An 18,732-nucleotide genomic window follows, 5' to 3' on the forward strand; every position below is an offset into this window, starting at 1 on the left:
CCACCCAAATTCCTTCTTTTTGGTGAGCATAGCATTTCTGCTTGTCCCTCTCCTTTTGAAGGATGAAATTATTAACTGTATCATACCTTTGTGGCACGCTTATGATATTTCCTGGATTCCTCATTTACTTCTCTCAATTCAGGCGACCTATTATTCCTATTCTAATTCTGATTCCTAAATTTTGTCTCATGATTATCATCACCTTCATAAACAATGCTGTTTTCTTCACCCTGTTTATATATCCTTTCTTTTAGATAAAGTATGTCTTTCTAGAGCCATATTTAATGGGTTTTATTCACCAGTGGTTTTATTCACCAAGTGCCAGTGATACCTATGAGGTTAATTTTGCCTTTGTACCTTAGAAAACTTTAGCTCATCTTTTTTTTTTTTTTTTTTTTTTAAGTCATATTTTGTGCATTTAGGTATGGGTATCTGAGATTAGTTCTTTACTTGGATATTGTCTTCTATGAATTTCTGGGCATTCCTACTGCTATTCTTTCTGTGTTGGTATCCAGCGTGGGGGAAGAGGCAAAGGCATTTCTTTCTCTTGTTCTCTCTCTCTCTTCCTTTTCACGTTGAAGCCTTTTGATTAGATTTGTAAGATTTCTGGCAAATTTATCCTTCCCAACCCTTGTTAGGTTCACTTCATCCCTTGCAAGAAAAGAAAAAAAGTGAAAATGTGCTTATCTGAGATTTGAATTAAGGCCACCTTGCATCATATAACTCAATATATTTCTCAAATGTAATTCAATACATTTTCCTCTTATTACTCATTTCTGCACCTAGAATTGTTGGGGTCTTTTGGGGTTTGTTGCTTTTACTAAGAGCTTTGAAGAAGAATTAGAATATCCCATCAATCTTGAAAATAATAATTTCATTTATTTGGAATATTTAAAGGGAAGCCATGCGATTTAAGTAGAAATGCCCAGGGGACTACAAGGAGTTAGCTTGCCCCTTGCCCCTTGCCAGGATTAATATGGGAGAGGAAGGGAATCTAGGGGAAGGGGGGAAAGGGGAGAGAGTTGTAAGTAGGTAACATTGTGGGAGGTCAGTGATATATGCATATAAATGACAATTCAAATTATCCAAGGATTTTAGTTCAGGCATTCTACTTAGTAGATTGCTGCTCTGGGTTGTAAGAGGGGTTAAAAATTATAGTTCGACTGAATATTTAATAGCGTGGTCGCCAGGAATTAAATTAATTAATTCCAAATGATTTTTTAGCAATTTATTTATAAAATAGAGGGAAAGAGTGAAAGTAGAGAAATGAGAAAGAGGGTAGAGTAAGAGATCTAGCTAGATTATGTTCTCAAGCCCTGATTTACTCTGGCAGAGCTCTAGTAATCCCAGCCAGAGTGCCTTAGGGTCATTTAACAAGGGTTTTAGCCAAGAGGCCTCTTCCAGAGGAGGGGCCCCTCTGGAGGTTAGTACTTCCAGGAAAAAGGCAAGGAAGGGAGTTAGTCTTTTTCATTCACCCACGTAATAGTTCTAAGGAGAAATATAAAGCAGTCTAAGGTTCTTAGCCAGAGCTCATCCAGGGTCCAGTTTAAGGAAAAGAACCCTTTTCATAGGAGGTTCTTGCGATTTATAAAGACCATTCCTTTCGTCACTTCCTGTGCCTTCCTCCCATTTTACGTGTACCAATTACAACTAAAGCTTTGCTTAGGACTGCCCAGGAGGTAGTCAGTCAATTCTAATTCATCACCCACTATTGCACAGGTGGGTCACAGACCTCCCGCACTTGAGGATAAGTAAGTTGTGTACTCTTTTGGTGATTAAATCTAAAAATGGGCAGGGTAGAGTTAATCCTGTCTACACACACACACACACACACACACACACACACACACACACACACACACACACGATGATAGTGTGATATTTTATTGACTTGAAAATTTTAATTCCTTTCTTCCTTGCCTGATTTACTAGTAATTTATCTCTTTAATGAATCTGGTAGATTTGAAGAAAGTTAAAAAATGATTGGATGATATCAGGACAAAAATGAATGACATCTTGTTATATTCTACATTGTAAATTGATGTGTATTTTTCAATCAATTTTTAAAGTGCTGTATTTAAAAGATTTCTGGAGTGAATGTTGCTTTTAAACTTTGAATTGTTAACTTATATCTCCTATACAATTTCTATTACAACTTTCAAAAAGAGGACTCAATTTGTCTCATTGGATTTGATTTTTCTTTTTTCATGATCACTTCTGGAAATTTAGGGCTGAATATTTGTACCTTTTGAATTGTAATAAGCTGGTTATCACATCACATTCTTTGAAGTCAGACTGATTACTGATTAGACTATCATTAAGACTGATTAGGCTGAGACTTCACAGTTTTCTTTTAATCTTAGCTGTTGAGCCCAAATCAGAATGGACAGGTGATTAATAATTGCTGTTCTTGTTGCTCATATTCCTTTATGTAGAGGAGATTCTATATGGTGTACATATAATTGGCTGCTCTGTTTTTATCAGAAAACTGATTAATAACTTGACTAAGATTTAGCTAGCTTATTTTGCTTCTATTTTAGGATCTATTATATCAGTCAAGCCTCTTACCCTTTTCCTTTTTTACTTTTAAAGTTCCATCTTTCCCCTTTTATTTCATTTTCTCTTTCACTATCTAGGTGACCTTTATTAAGTCACTTAAACTCCTTGTGCTGTTTTTCTCATCTATAAAATGAGTAGATGTGCACTAGAAGGATGGAGTACATTTAAAGCGGGTTGGAGAGGGATTTGGGAGATAGCCCTTTTAAATGCATGGAAACTAGTGATGGCATATCAAAATTCAGAAACAAATAGATTTCTGTAGCTAAGAATTTGGAGTACATGAAGAAGGAGAATGTAAAAAATGTTTGGAAAATTCTATTGAAATCAGGTAAATGATGATTTTACTTACCAGGCTTATGGTTTTATATTTTTTTCCTACAGGCAATAGGGTACTATTAAAGAATTTTGAACAAGAATATGACATCAGCCTAGTTTCTTCAGAAGATTACTTTAATAGCCATGTAAAGGATGTGTTAAGAAAGACGTTAGGATTAGGGAGACCAATTAGGAGGCACATGCAATTGTCTAGTACTCATTTGTGTTTACATCAGTCCATTATATCACCCTGGGATGATGATGTCCTGAAACAGGGTTATATCACTTTGAGTGGTAAGAAGATATAATAATATGTCGTGGAGAGGGAAGACTCAAGACTTGGTAACTAATTGGATATTGTAGATACTGAGGGAAAACAAAGAGTCAGATGACTGAAATTTTGAATCTTGAAACTGTAAAAATGGTAGTATCAACCCCCCAAAAAGAGGAAGTTTTAAAAGAGAAGCCGGATTAAGGGAAAAGATAATGAGTTGGACATGTTGACTAATAATATTGACTATTTTGAGAGTTATTCAGTTGATATTGTAAGTTGGAACGGACCTCAGCAATCTTCCAGTTCATAAAGAAATCCCTACTGTAACTCCAACAAATGGTCATCAAGTTTATGCTCATATACCTCCATAAGGGAACCTACCACCTTTCAGGACAGATTATTTCATTTTTGACGCCTCTTTTAGTTAATACGTTTTTCTTGACATTGAGCCTGTATTTGCCTCTTTGTTCCTAAGCCCTTCTGTAAGACAGCCCTTCGATTACCTGATAACAACTATCATGTTCCTCCCCTTTTCCCAGTCTTCTCTTCTCAGGTGGAGATCTGGAAGGCATTTGAGTTCACTCATCTCTATCTCCTCCCTTCTCCCCCCCCCCCCCCAAAAAAAAATTCTGGTTATAAAGATTTGAGTTGTATCTGCAAAAAGGTAATAATTGGATTCATACACAGAGATGAAATCTCCAAAGGAGAGAGAAGAGGGCCCAGGACAGAACACTGGGAGCCACAATGCTTAAGAAGAAAGATATGTATAATTATTTAGAAAAAGAGATTGAGAATAAATAGTGAGGGTAAGATAATAAATAAGGAGAGGTGTTGTTATAGATGGTAAAGAATTGAGTAGGCAATAGGTTACAGTATTCAACTGCTTTAAAAGCGAGATTGGTTAAGGAGAATGAAGAAGGAAAACCCCCATCAGATTTAGTAATTAAAAGATAATATATTTATGGCATTTGATACAGCAGTTTCAATAGATTAATTAGGGTCAAAAGCCAGATCCCAAGATGTGGCTTCTGGGGAAATATTCAGAAAGTTTTTTACCAGTGTTTGGCAAAAAGATTTTTATGAATGTAAGTATTCATACATACTTTAAAAAATGTTATAAATAAGTGCACTTGCTGTGCATTTTCCTAAAGATAAGTTTATGTGTTTAAGTTTATTAAACCATTTGAAAGCTAAATATCTGTAGGGAAATGCTTTCAATTGACCATGAAGTTGCAGAATAAAAAATTGTGGGCTTTTTGGTTTCTTTTGTTTCTTTTAAAAATTTGATGGTAGAATATAACCTAACCCCTGAACATTTTTATAATGCTGGAGAAACTTCTATTTTAATGATGCTCATCAAGTTCTACCTTATCAGCTACAAGTGAGATCCATTGCCAACTGGTGTTAAGCAGAATAAGGGCAGATTAACTGTTCTTAAGCATGCTAATGCTCTAGGCTTACATAAAAATAAAATCTTTAGTGATTGGAAAATATAACCACTGTAGAGCTTCCTAAGGCATTACAAATTTGCTTATTCCTTACCAAGTTAATTCAGGGATGGACAAAGAAATTTTTTTTGATTGGTTTCATTAATTGACATATTTTAGTGAAATTTTTCAGAAACACTGGCTTACTTGAAAACAGCAAACCTAAATTCTATGGCTTTATAATTATATATCTGTCTCACTCATGTGTATCAGGGAAATGTCTTACAATTTTTTCATTTTCTTGCCTGTCACACTGTTACTTGTTGATTTAAGCTATGAACCAGAACATTGTTAAGAATATGGAATGTTCTTAATAGAACAAATTTAAGAAAGTTGATCAAATATACAGGTATTATGTGGGCCTTTTAGTTACATTACAAAAGATGCAATTTTTCATTTTTTTTTCAAAATTCTATTAAAAGTAAAACTTAAGGAGGGCATGGAGAAAAATATAGCTCATAATTTGTAGAATTAAATTCTGATGATAAAGAATTTGAATATATCAAAATTAGACTCCACAAAAATTCAACAAATATATGCTAAAGCTATAGGTTTTCATAAAAACTTTGATTACTAGAAAATCGTTTTCTAGATCCAAAAAGTATTACCAAATTCCTGGATAGACAATTTGTTTTCCCCCTGATTGGTCTTATCTGTGTGATATGCTTGCATTTCAAGTGAAATTCTTGAAATTGTCTGTCTTTCATATTACTTTATAGCCTCATCAACAAATCAACCATTTTCTAGGCATTGTGTATAGATATAAATGGTTATCTTGGAGTTTCCCATATTATCTCTGTCACACTGAACATGTCTCTAATTATATAGGTCTATTTTCCATATTGTAGAATTGGAAAACATTCTGAAGGTAGAAGTTTCTTTAAAATGCATTTCGATATAGTTAATGAATTCTTATTTCTATTGTGTACTGTCTAGGGTTTTTGCATTAGCATAAAATAGCAATAATAGTATTTTTATAATATGTTAATATACTATGATATTAGAAAGAACTTTGGCTCTGGAGATAGAGGACCTGAATTCAAATCTCATCTCATGCTTACTGCCTATGTGATCTTGGTCAAGTTAAATAACTGAGTCTTCCAGAGCCTCAATTTCCATATCTGTAAAATGAAGAGTTTGAATTAAGTGACCTCCATGATAATTTCCAGATAGATTTATAATCCTGTGATCTTAAAATTTTGAAGCACATTTGGAAATAATCACTTTTGCTTTTTCCTTCTAAAAAGTAGATCCAGGATTCATTTTTTTTTTAAAAGAGAATTTCAAGTCTAATTAGTCCTTTACAAAAACTGAGATTAGCAGTTGTCTTGCTTATAAGATGATGGTATCTATTTGACAATTGAAGATAAAGTTAAATATATGATGCATAATTTCCTCATATTTTCCTGGTAAAAGAGATGAGAATTGCATGCCAGCTATACAAATGAAAGATGTAGTTTTGTTTCTTACTGCAGCATTTACATGAGAATTGCCTGATAAGCCTCCAATTTAACACCTACTAAACCTGGAACAACATTTTAAAATGGCTCTATAGTCATTTTAGTTAAGAGAGTTCTTAAAATAAATGTTTTACTTATAAAGAAAATAAAGATGGTTCTAATTACAGTCTTCAGTGATTAGAATGCCAGTAGAGGTGATACAATGTAAATTAGATATGAAAATCATGCCTTGAAATAAATATTACTTAAATTGGCCAGAAGATAGTTGATATTACAATTACTCTTGAGGCAAACTTTAGTTTCAGATAGAGCAGGAATCAACAGATATTTGTCCCAATAACCTGTACTTGAAGAAATACTGACAGATGTTTAAATAGAACTGAAGACTAGCACCTGCACTGGATGTCTATATAATATATTGACTTTTACTTTTCGCTATTGTTTTGTGGATATATGTTGACCCATAGTATATATTGCTATGAAATGATTTGTTCCTTTTGTAATTAAAATACAGCAGCTGTTATTTGAGTTGGCATTTTCTGTTTCCTTTTAATATAAATTATTATGAAGTTTTATGAATGTCAGTGAAATTTGGGAATATGAAGTATGAAAAAATAAACAAGAAAAACTTGTTTCTTAGTATTAGAACTAGAATATTAGAATAGAAATTCCTAACCATTCTCAAGGAAACAGTGTCCAAAAAATCCCAAACAAATATTTATGTTAACTATACTGATTTTCCTTGGATTGGAACAGTATATAAAAATTATTGATAATCAGAAATATTATAATTTAATTATATCAGGTTTTAGTTTTTATAATGGAATAATATTGATTATGATATCATTTATGTTGACTAAGAGACCCTACTTTGTAGAAAAGTAGGAAGTGAATTTTATTTGCTAATGGATACAGAAGAAGAGATCTAATATTTTCTTTTTAGGAATCATATTTTAATTGTTTCAGATCTCTTGATGTCTTTCATAAAGTTAATGATTCTTATTTGAAAAAAGCATTAATTCCTAATTCCTAACCCCTTAATATGCTAAAGTAAAATGACCACAGGGTAGACCTATAGATGAGGCTGATTATATTTCACCCATTTATCTATTTCTACCCCTGTGGCAAAGGTTTAGTTAATACATGGTGGTTGCTTGGTCATTAGTCATCGATCAAAATCAGGGAAAAAATGAAAAGTACTAACTAGGATCTGGTAAAATCAGGGATCACACAAATAGATGACTCTTACTTGTTCTGTGGAACAGTTTACCCTGAGACTAACTTTTGTCTGTGGGCTTTAGGATTGCCACTGTACTTATAAGTAACCTAAGGTCCTTTTTTTTTACAAGTGGTACCTGAGGCAGTAGTTAGTGGCATTCTACCATTTCTTACCAAATGCACTTACTTCCTCTTTCTATATCTCCTGTTTTTTCTTTCTCTTTGCATCCTTCACTTTTTTATTCAACAATTTATTTTTCCTTCTCATCTACCTATGCCATAAGTCTGAAGGTGTCATTTCTTTTCCATGATGATGTTGCTAAGCACCCAAGAGTTTGTGTGTTCCTCCTTTATGTTTCATCATTATTTCTTTGTTTTTCAGGATAGTTTGAAAGTGGCTAGCATGGCGGTGTGAGAGTTTAAATTTAGGTTTTTAGGCTAATATGAAAGTTCTAAAGTAATATTATGGTCCCTGATTTAAAAATATTACAGCTTAAGTCAAAATGTCTTTTAGCAGCTTTATTTTCAAAGAGGAAGAAAGTGAAAGTGGAAAAATGTAGATAAAGAGGCAGAAAGCACTGCCTAGCTACAAATACCCTAAGTTTTTAATACTAATGTCTTCAGACTGCAAATTCGAATTTGAAAGTGAATCTCACTAGAATCCAAAGTTCTAATTAGGAAGCTGAACTCCAAAGAGCCAAGAGATGCTGAAGAATCTGCCAGAGAACCTTCAGTGCATACAAGGCTAAGACTGCCAAGAATCTCACCAGAGCTCAGGCTGAAGGGAGTGTCCCACCAAAGGGCCAACAGCAGAGAGGATCTCCTTACTGAAGAACCAAGAAAGGAATCACTCCACTCACCACTGCAAGCCAATATAGGATACAGGGAAAGAGTCTCCTCCTCAGTCCAGCTCACTGATGCAGAGAGAGAGAATCAGGCTGGCCTTTTAAAGCAGTTTTCTCGACGTCACTTCCTGTCGCTCCCCCACTTTATAGGAACTAATTGCAATCTTTCAGTTTGCCTAGCACTGCCCAAGAGGGGGGGTGGGCAGTGACCTTTGTAGGTATTAGCTTACTCTAGTAAGTGACTCAGTGAACTCTCTTACTTAGTGACAAGCAGGGGTACTTTAAGTTCTTGATTTGATTAGCTAAAAATAGACAAGGGAGAGTTAATCCTATTGTCACAGCTGGTAGAAATAGAATTCAAGGATGCTTTTTTTTCTCTTTCTGTTTTACAAATGTTTATCAACATTCCATGTTAAGACAGTAAGAGATAAATAAGCAGAGATGTGGAAAAAATGTATAATATAGCCAAGGAAACCTAGATTTGTTTTTATGGGAAGTCCTGGTTTTTCCTCAAGAAGGCTGAAATAGCAGTTTGGTGCCTTATTCAGATGAACTAGATTGCATGTAAGAAACTTTGTTTCAAATTCTTATTGACATAAATAAATATATGATAGATGAAAAAAATCAAGAACCTTTTATCACCTCATTTCTTTTTTTCCTCCTGCAGCCCTGTAAAAGGAGTTTTTACATCAAATACTTCCACCAACTTGAGGAAGGTCTAAAATACAGAATTGCAAAGAAGAGGCCAACTCTGGTTAAGCTTAGTGTTTTGTATCTTTGTAAAATGTGATACAGCTTATCTATATAAGAATATGTATTACTCTGGATAAGTTCAGTATCTGTTTAGTTTTTTGCTGTGAAATGTTTAAATTCCAGAGCATAAGGCAAGCTCAATTCAAATCTTAATATAAAATTTATACTTCATGCCAAGGAAAACTTTTATAAGCAATAATAAGGACATTTTAGAAATGCTGCCATATTTTGTTTCAAGCATATGTTGATCCTCTTTAAATGCTATAAGATGTTAAAATTAATTTTCAAAGGTTTAAATATAATTTTTTGTTATTTAGTTCCAGATGTTGAAGTGAAAGGAGAGTGTTCTAGCTATTATCTCTTGTTGCAAGGTAATAACAATGGACGATGTAAAGTGACATTGATTTATTCAGCCAATCAGATCAATGGTTCAGCTGCACTCAGCCTAATTCATGGAAATATGAAAGCAAAGCCAGAAGGAAGTAAGTGTTGACTTGAGATGGAAAGTATAATTATATGTTTAAGGGGAAGGGTTACCAGGCACTGAATTAAGTACTTTACAGGTATTGTTTCTTTTTATCCTCATAACAATCCTGGGAGATAGATGCTATTATTATCTTTTCAGTAAGTTGAGGAAATGGAGGCTGACAGAGGTTAAGTTATTTACCCAGAGTCACACAGCTAGTAAGTGTCTGAGATTGAATTTAAACTTAGGTCACCCTCATCCCAGGCCCAACTTGGGTATACCTCATGGATTGCTGTGGAGTAATTAAATTTTTTTTTTAAACCCTTAACTTCTGTGTATTGGCTTCTAGGTGGAAGAGTGGTAAGGATGGGCAATGGGTGTCAAGTGACTTGCACAGGGTCACACAGCTGGGAAGTGTCTGAGGCTGGATTTGAACCTAGGACCTCCCGTCTCTGGGCCTGACTCTCAATCCACTTAGCTACCCAGCTGCCCCTGGAGTAATTAATTTTTATAAGTTTAAATGGAAGGAAAAAACTATAATGGTCTTTTATTCCTAATTCCTTTTATACACATTTTTTTTTAATATTTTATCCAGATTTTATTAGTAGGAAAGGAGATGGATGGGCAACAGCACATAAGAGTGCCAAAGTATGTATATATATATATATATATATATATCTCAGCTATTTCTTTTGAGAGGAGGTCTTCACACAGTAGGTCCCCTGTCATGATTACTAGAGGTGGATAAGGATTCTACAGAATGGGTTGTGTGCAGTATAATTAGAAAAGAGTACCCACATAAATAAGATTTCAATTCTATTAAAACATTCAAACTTATTTTTGAAGTTTAAAATGATATTACAACCCTTTAAGCCAGGAGTCAGCCATGTTATTGCATTTAAAAATGCAATAAAACTTTATTTTTACAAAAATGGACTAGGCTGGATTTTTCTGTATAGTTTGCTAATTCCTACAGTCTAAATCAGTGATGGGCCAGATGAGGCCTCCTGAAATGTTCTATCTGGCTGCATGACATTATTCCTAATCTGACAAATACAATGAGTAGGATACAATACAATGAAACTTCAAAAGATTTGCCTTAGAAACAGACTGACAGATGAGCATTTCCTTTCCTTTGGCCCCCTCTTTAAAAAGTTTGCTCATCACTGGGTCTAAATCATCAAGCCCTCACTACAGCTTTTCTTCAGATAAATCCCTCCTTCTAGTGTGTCCCTTCTCATTCTACTCACTTACCCATTCCCTTAACCTCTATTTCCATCTAGGAATCCTCAATGTTTTTTTGCAAAAGTTGCTGTCAAGATTTTAAAGGGAAAGAAATAGGATGACAGGAGAGTAATTCATTGATTTCTGAGGTCATACAAACTGAGATGGGAAAGTTTTAAACCTATAGTATTTTGCCTAGCATACTTTATATTGACTTCTTGATATTTGAGTACCAACTATATATAAATGCCCTTTGAGTAACCAAATCGTAGCTCATCCTCGTTTATCATATAGATATAAAATATCAGTAGCCCTAATAGTCATGATGCCTCTGAAACTGTATTTTTGAGTAATATGGAAAATATGCTATAATTGTGAGTAATCTTTAATAATGACTTTTCTGTACTCCAAGCTGGCTATCCTGTTGACTTCATCTGTTCACTGCCGTGTTTCTCGGGAGAGCAGGTTGTACAGAGAGAGAAGCAGCTGGCTAAGGTCCAAGATTTAGCTTTGAAGGAATATCTGAGTAAGTAATGGAGAATTTATATCATGTCATCTTAATACAGAGTACTGACTTATTTAGAAACAGGCCATCTTAATTCCCATTTGATTTGATTGTGTTTACTGTATCTGAAACAATTTAAAATTATTATTGTAAAAAAGAGTAGAATTGTGCTCTTTTTAAGAAAAAATAGGAATTCTATATTCTGGAAGTTTTGAATTTTTGTCTAGAAAACTCTGATTAGGAGGGTGTAGGTGATGAGGAGGAAATATAATATCTTAAAATTCAGGATCTAAAGGTACTGAGCACTTTATTTTCTGTGAATGTATTTTCTCAAACCTTTGAAAAAATACATCATTGGGTTTTATTTCAAACAAAATCTTAAATATTTTTCACCATCTTCAGAGAACTTATATAGCTTATTATATAGTGATGTGTCCAGCAATTTCATAGTACCTTTTATCACTGAATATTTCCTATTTTTAGTCCCTTCATGTCTGTAGGTGATTTCCATATACTTTATCTTTCAGATGACACCACCCCTATATACAGGCTTCTTCTGCTTGTGACTTGGGAGCAATGGTTCATATCTGGTTCTTTTTCAGATCCTACTTAGACATCCTTCTTTATCATAGTTGTAAAAACACTCAAATAAAGCCTAGATTTTTTTTCGAACTCTCACAAAATTATTCCCAACTGGTATCAGAATTCACTAGCTATCCAATATGATACATTTCATGGTTCTTTGAATTCTTATATCAATATAATAATAAAGTCTTCAGTTTTTGAGAGACTTGAGAGAAAAAGTTAAATTTAGAAGGAAGGGTCAAATTGATTATAATAAGGGAACTTGAGTGTTGCTTATTGAACTGTTAACATTAGAAGGAATAATTAAATAGTAAGTGAAGGGGCCTTTATCATTCACTATGTTAGTACTATCTCACATATACATCTCATTTTGTTCATTCATAGATATAATTGCCACCCTAACTCAAGCCCTCATTACTTCATATCTGGATTCTTATGATAGCCTGCTGGTTGTTGTCTCTGCCTCAAGTCTTTCCTCACTCTATTCCATCTTCCACTCAACTGTCAAAATAATCTTCCTAATGTGCAAGTCTGACTATGTCAAACTACACTCCCCACTCCCCAAATCAGCAAATGCCAGTGGCCCCCTATTACATCTAGGATAAAATATAAAATCTGTTTGACTTTTATAGCCATTTGCAAGTTGTCCCCTTCCCGCCTTTCTAGTTTTTATGCCTTACTCCCTGCCATGTAGTATGATTCTGATTCAGCACAGTGTCTGACACATAGTGAGTGCTTAACAAGTATTTAATGACTGACTGATAAGCAGATAAGAGAGAATTTAAGAACACCAGGAAAAGGAAGAAGAAATCATTTCCTCTTTGTGCTAAAAATAGTTTGCATATCCTGAAAAGAGATTGTGTGCCCAAGGAAAGCTGATTTAGGAATTTAAAGTATGCTCTTTATACTGAAAGTGGAGAACCCAAATATGAACAACTGAGAGTCTTTCACTCCAATGGCTCTGTAAACCTCCTCCATGTGGATGGAGCATCGTAGCCTTCTCCTCTTGTTCAATTCTTTTATCTGTTTATCAGTCAGTCATTAAATACTTGTTAAGCATTCACTGTGTGTCAGACACTGTGCTGCTAGGCAACTGGGGATACTAGAATGACTGAAACAGTTCTTAGTCACAAAGAGTTTACATTCTGCCATCCAACCCTCAGTTATGGTTATATTCTTACTTCCTTCTGGAAGGAAGCTCCTGGATATGAAGGTCTGAATCTCAGGTATTTTCTTTCTTTCATATCTTCTGGTACTGTGCCTTACAAATATTAAGATATTTGACTAATTTGTAGCTAAGAAGGTAAATCTACAAAAAAAAAATGTTGTGTAATACATGCTAGTGAAGGCAGTTGGGCGGCACAGTGTATAGAATGCTGGGCTTAGAGTCAGGAAGACTTATCTTCAGACAAATACTAAGCATCATACTAAAGGTTTTCCAAATTCTCCTTAATTGTGGGAACAGCAGAGCATTTTTTCCATAGCTTACAGTAAAATGTCAATTCTTGTGATTGCATAGTTTAAATTGAAGCAAAGTACCATGTGAGGAAGGTACTGTCATCTCATGGTTTAGAAATATCAAAGAAGAGAAATTAACTTAAGATGTTATCTGTTTCATAGCCTGTCAATGAATAAAAATAACTTCTATAGTAACATCTTCCTGCTGATCACCCATTACTTCTTGAATCATTGCTTCTGTAGAGCTACCCATCCCTTACAAAATTATTTTGTCTAGTATCTTGTTTTCAGGGAACCAATTAATGATGTTAACTGAGATATATGTTTATAGCTATAAGAAGCTTACTATGGGGCCGTAGACATGATTGCCTTAATACCAATGTTTTGGAGGCAGTGGTCTGTGAGAAACTTATGTTCTCTGTTTAATAATCATAATTGTAATAGTAACATTTATATAATGTTTTAAGGTTTGCAAAGCACATGTTACCTCATTTGATCTTCACAGTAACTTTCTTAAGATAGGTACTATTATTATTCCTATTTTATAGTTGAGGAGACTGAAGATGGGTGAGATAATCTTACCTTGGATTACACAACTGGATATTTCTGAGGCAGGAGTGAAGCTATATCTTCTTGACTCCCATGTCCAAAGTTCTTTACATTCACTGCCTAGCTATTTACTGTGTAGGAAGCATGATCTAGATAAAGGATAAACTCATGCTCTTTGTATTTACCACCTTATCTTTTTTCTGTTTCCTAAACCCTTACTTTCTCTCTTAATATCAATTCTAGGATTAGGGAAAGGGCTGGGCAGTTGGTGGTTCAGTGACTTACCCAGAGTCATACAGCAATAGGAAGTGTCTGAGAACAGATTTGAACCCAGGTTCTCTTTACTCCAGGCCTAGTGCTTATCTCTGTGCTACCTAGCCATCAACTTGCTATTTTATCTTAACCTTTTCTCCAGAGGTGGTTTCTAACCTGGATTCTGAATTTTAGAAGTCAGGGGGTGTATATATATATATATATATATATATATATATATATATATATATGTGTGTGTGTGTGTGTGTGTGTGTGTGTGTGTGTGTTTTCTTTGATGTCAAAAGAACTTTAAAAATAAAATATCACATTCTTTTATAGAGCCATTTTTTCCTCCAAAGGAACTTTCTTTTATTCTTTTTCTCCTCACAACCTCCCTATCATCAAGATACATAAGACTTGGATTGCTGTTCTCAGAAAGGTTAAATGATATGCTCAGGTCCCTTGCATTCAGTTAATGGTAGAATTGGGACTAGAGTCTTCTGGTATATATAGCCCATTGCTTTTTCTAGCAGTACACACTACCAACTCTCTTATCAGTGCCTAACTAATTCTAGACATATTAAGTATCTTGTTCTTAATATTCATCAGGGAAAGAGATTTCCCCAACCTCTCTTAGTAACACTTTGATTAACATATCTTTACAGGAAAAAAAATTATTCTTTGTGTCTGACCTAAATTTCTCTTGCTGTGATTTAACATAATTTCCTTTGTTCTATCCTCATATAAAAAAAACCTTGTAATTATTTCAGGCTCTGAGAAAGGGAACTTATTATGTTTCTAGAACAATCTCTGAATTAAAAAGGTGGAATGGACCTACTAGTCATCTTCAATTTTTTGTGATCACTAAGGGTTTTACTTAACCTGTTCTTACCTATTTGCTCAATGGCTGTGACATATGGACATGGTCACTGGACAATCAAAAGAGTAGGCTACTCAAAGAATAATGGAAAAATACATGGTGTGTAGAAGCAGAGTATACCATATTATCAATGATTTTATTATTATTTTTATGTAAGAAGTAACAAAAGAAATCATTTGGGGCATTGATATTTAACTCAGAATTTAGGACCTCTAAACCATACATAATGATTTCTGTGTGTCATGTACATACTTCAAAAACCACACATTTATTTTGTTTTTATTCATCAACCCAAGAGGATTGGCTGTTTAAAACTGCTAATCTGGGACATTTTTGACTGACAAAGAAGGTAGGTGTGAATATTGCACCTGTATCCCTAAGAATGTAAAGACTTAGAATTAATCAATAAAGAGTCTATATTTTCTTGGACTTGGCATGAAATTCTCTTCCATTGTAGCCTTCGTAAAATAAACAAATCAAAATCACTTAAATTTTCCTGACTTATACCTTTCCACTAATGCCACATTATCTCATGATTATGTGCCTGTTAAATTCTACTGACCTTTAAAACTTTTTAGAAATATTATTTCCTGCATGGAGTAATCCTGATACCCTAGTCAGTAATAATATTCCTCTATAAATTTTACTTACTACATTTAAACATTCTAATGTGCTTATTATATAATTCAGTTATACCTAGGAAGGTAGGTAGCACAGTGGATGGAGTGCCAGGCCTGGAGTGGGAAGAACCTGGGTTCAGATCTGGCCTCAGACACTAGTTTGGGACCCCCAAGTCACTCAACTCCAGTTGCCTAGCCTTTCCTGTTCTTCTGTCTTAGAATCAATACTAAGACAAAGGTAAGAACTCTTTTTAAAAAAAAGAAAGAAAGAAATCAGTACAACAACAATTAGTGTTGGTGTTTCATTCTCTTATTCTGTAAGTTTTACCAGGCTTTGAGCCAAGTCAGATAAAAATTTTATACCTTACTAAATGCATAGCACAATGTAGTGGATATACTTAACTGTAGCAAGATTGAAACTGATGGAATTTATTATGTTTTCTTTTCTTCATAAATCATAATGTGGAAACTAATCAAAGAGATGCAGTGCTCAAAAAGTAACATATTTGTCACTTTGCTATGCATGTACATATAAACTTTTATTTTAGAAAATGTGACTAGTCTGGCAGCTTTTATTTTTCACTTATATATTAGTTTTTTACATACCATCCAGGGATATCAGTATTATCAAAAGCCTTGATTGTTATACCTTTTAGATTTATCTCTTATCAAAAGCTTTTACTTTCTGTTGCTTTGCTGTTTTACCTTTTTTGTTGATATGGTAAGTGAAAGTATTTCGTAATTGATGACCATCTAAATGTAATGTACAAAGTTGGAATCCATGAAATTCTATGGAATACCATGAAAAATTAATAACAATAAAACTAGTACTATATTTAAATATTTGATTCAGAAGAGACTTGTATTTGTTAAGAGCTAAGCTTAAAATAGTACTAAATGGGCTTTGTATAATTAGGCTTTGAAATAGAGTTTTTTGATTTCCTTGTAAGTTGATATATTTTGTCTCATAGGAAGAAAGGAATCCATAGAACAGCCTGTTACAGTTTCTGTTGATGAACTCAATACTCTCTTATCACTAACGAGGGAACGTTTTATAGAGTTTTTTGATGCTAGTATTCCCAAAACAGCTCTTCACAAAGCCAGAAATAAAATCAAAACTTCAGAAATATTAAGAGGTAAGTATTTTATGTCTTTAAAAGTATATTTGTTCATCAAAAATAATATATTTTCTTTTAGCTTTATAATTTTATAAATACGTTGTCTGTTTTTCAAAAGGCCAAACTTTATCAAACATTATAAAATACACATTGTTTCATCTGCTTTGTGAAATTTATTTTTATGTTTGTGTTTTTTTCATGCTTTTAAGTCTTCCTTCCCCTTTTAGAACTAGATAAATTGAACCAAAAAATAAATAAGAAAGAAGTAAGGGAAGTAAATGAAATACCAGAAAAATTAAGAGTTAATAGATATCTGGAGAAAACTCAACAGGGATAAAAAGGAATATACCTTCTTCTCAGCAGTACATGCTACATATGCAAAGATTGACCATGTATTAGGGCATAGAAATATTGCAAACAAATGCAGAAAAGCAGAAATAATAAATGCCACTTTTTGAGATCATAATGTGGTAAAAATTATAATTAACAAGGATCTATGTAAAGGCAAATTTAAAATTAATTGGAAACTAGATAATCTAATTCTTCAAAATTGTGGGTCAAAGAAGAAATCATAGAAACAATTATAGACTTCATTAAAGAGAATACCAATGAGGAGACATTGTATCAAAACCTATGGGATACAGCTAAAACAGTACTCTAGGGATGATTTTTATTGCTGAGTGTCTATACCAACAAATGAGAGGGAGATCAATGAATTGGGCTTACAACTTAAAAAATTAAAAAAAGAACAAATTACAAATCCCCACATAAAAACTAAACTGGAAATCCTAAAAATTAAAGTAGAATTTAATAAAATTGAAAGTAAAAGAACTATTGAACTAATAAATAAAACTAGGAGCTGGTACTCTGAAAAAACAAATATAATAAAGTACTAGTCAATCCAATAAAAAAAGAAAGAAGACAATCAGATTAGCAGTATCAGAGATGAAAAGGGTGATCTCACTTCTAATGAAGAGGAAATTAAAGTAATTATTGAACTATTTTGCTCAATTATTTGGCAATAAATATAACCATCTAGGTGAAATGGGTGAATATTTACAAAAATATAAATTGCCTAGATTAACAAAAGATAAAATAGAATACTTAAATAATCCCATCCTACTAAGTCTTAATCCGACAGTGGATAGAGATGCAAACTTGGACTTAGGAAGATTTGAGTTTAAAACTGACCATAGACACTAAGTATGTGAACCTGGGTAAATCACTTAACCTCTGTTTAAATTTCCTTCTCTATAAAAAGGGGATAATAATAGCACCCAGGGTTGTTATGAGGATTGAATTGAGATAATATTTGAAAAGTTTATTTAGCATAGTATCTGTCTCCTAGTGAATGCAATATGTATAAGTTATTCTTAGTTGTAGTATCTGATTTTTTTTCCATCTTTGCATTACTGTTAGGATATAATACAGTACTTTGCACATAGTAGGTGCCAAGTAAATAATTAATTAGAGAAGCATGCTTTCCTGCTTATTTTTCTTTGGAAGATGAAGTTCTATAATTTGAAGAAGAATAAGGAGATGATAAGAGTAAGTAAGCAGAGAAATTACCTGAGATGTAATTGTAGGGACAGAATAGTGTATGGGGCAGCTAGGTTGCATAATGGTTAGAGCATCAGGCCTGGAATTGGAAGAACCTGGGTTCAAATCTGGCCTCATACACTTCCTAGCTATGAGACCTTAGGCAAGTCACTTAACCCCATTTGCCTAGCCCTTGTCCTTTTGTCTTAGAGTGTTACTAAGACAAAGTAAGCATTTTAAAAAGGAGAAGAAATAGTATAGTGTAGCATTATTGAAGGAAAAAGAAGAAAAATTTCAAGAAAAAAAAAGTATGATCAGGGAGATAAAATTTCATTTCAACTGAACGGTTTTCTTAAGGACGTATTATGAACTATAGCCATTGTACAAGCTCCTAGACATGCAAAGTCAATGTTCTGCTGGAGGATGCAGTATCAGTGCAAGATACTTTGAGGAACAAAATATAAACAGCTGGGCAGATTAGGAAAAGCTCCCTGTGGAACATACACCCAGCTGGGGCCTTGAAAGAAGCTAAAGATCCTAAGAAACTATGGTCAATAGAGAGTGACCAAATATAGGAATGAGATAGCAAAAGAATGCCAAGATAAAGATGGAATGCCAAGTTTAG

At 33.7% G+C, this 18,732-nt stretch overlaps 1 protein-coding gene across 1 annotated transcript in view; it reads left to right on the top strand.

The window, feature by feature from the left end:
* Window positions 1-18,732, top strand: part of LOC123231947 (MDM2 binding protein) — an 80,317-nt gene that overhangs the window by 27,606 nt on the left and 33,979 nt on the right. Inside the window, exons 12-14 of the mRNA XM_044658275.1 lie at window positions 9,229-9,399; window positions 11,014-11,127; window positions 16,422-16,590. Coding sequence (XP_044514210.1) covers window positions 9,229-9,399; window positions 11,014-11,127; window positions 16,422-16,590 — 454 coding nt within the window. The remainder of the gene's footprint in view (window positions 1-9,228; window positions 9,400-11,013; window positions 11,128-16,421; window positions 16,591-18,732) is intronic.

The sequence above is a fragment of the Gracilinanus agilis genome, chromosome 1 (genome assembly GCF_016433145.1).
Source record: "Gracilinanus agilis isolate LMUSP501 chromosome 1, AgileGrace, whole genome shotgun sequence".
Lineage (NCBI taxonomy): Eukaryota > Metazoa > Chordata > Mammalia > Didelphimorphia > Didelphidae > Gracilinanus > Gracilinanus agilis.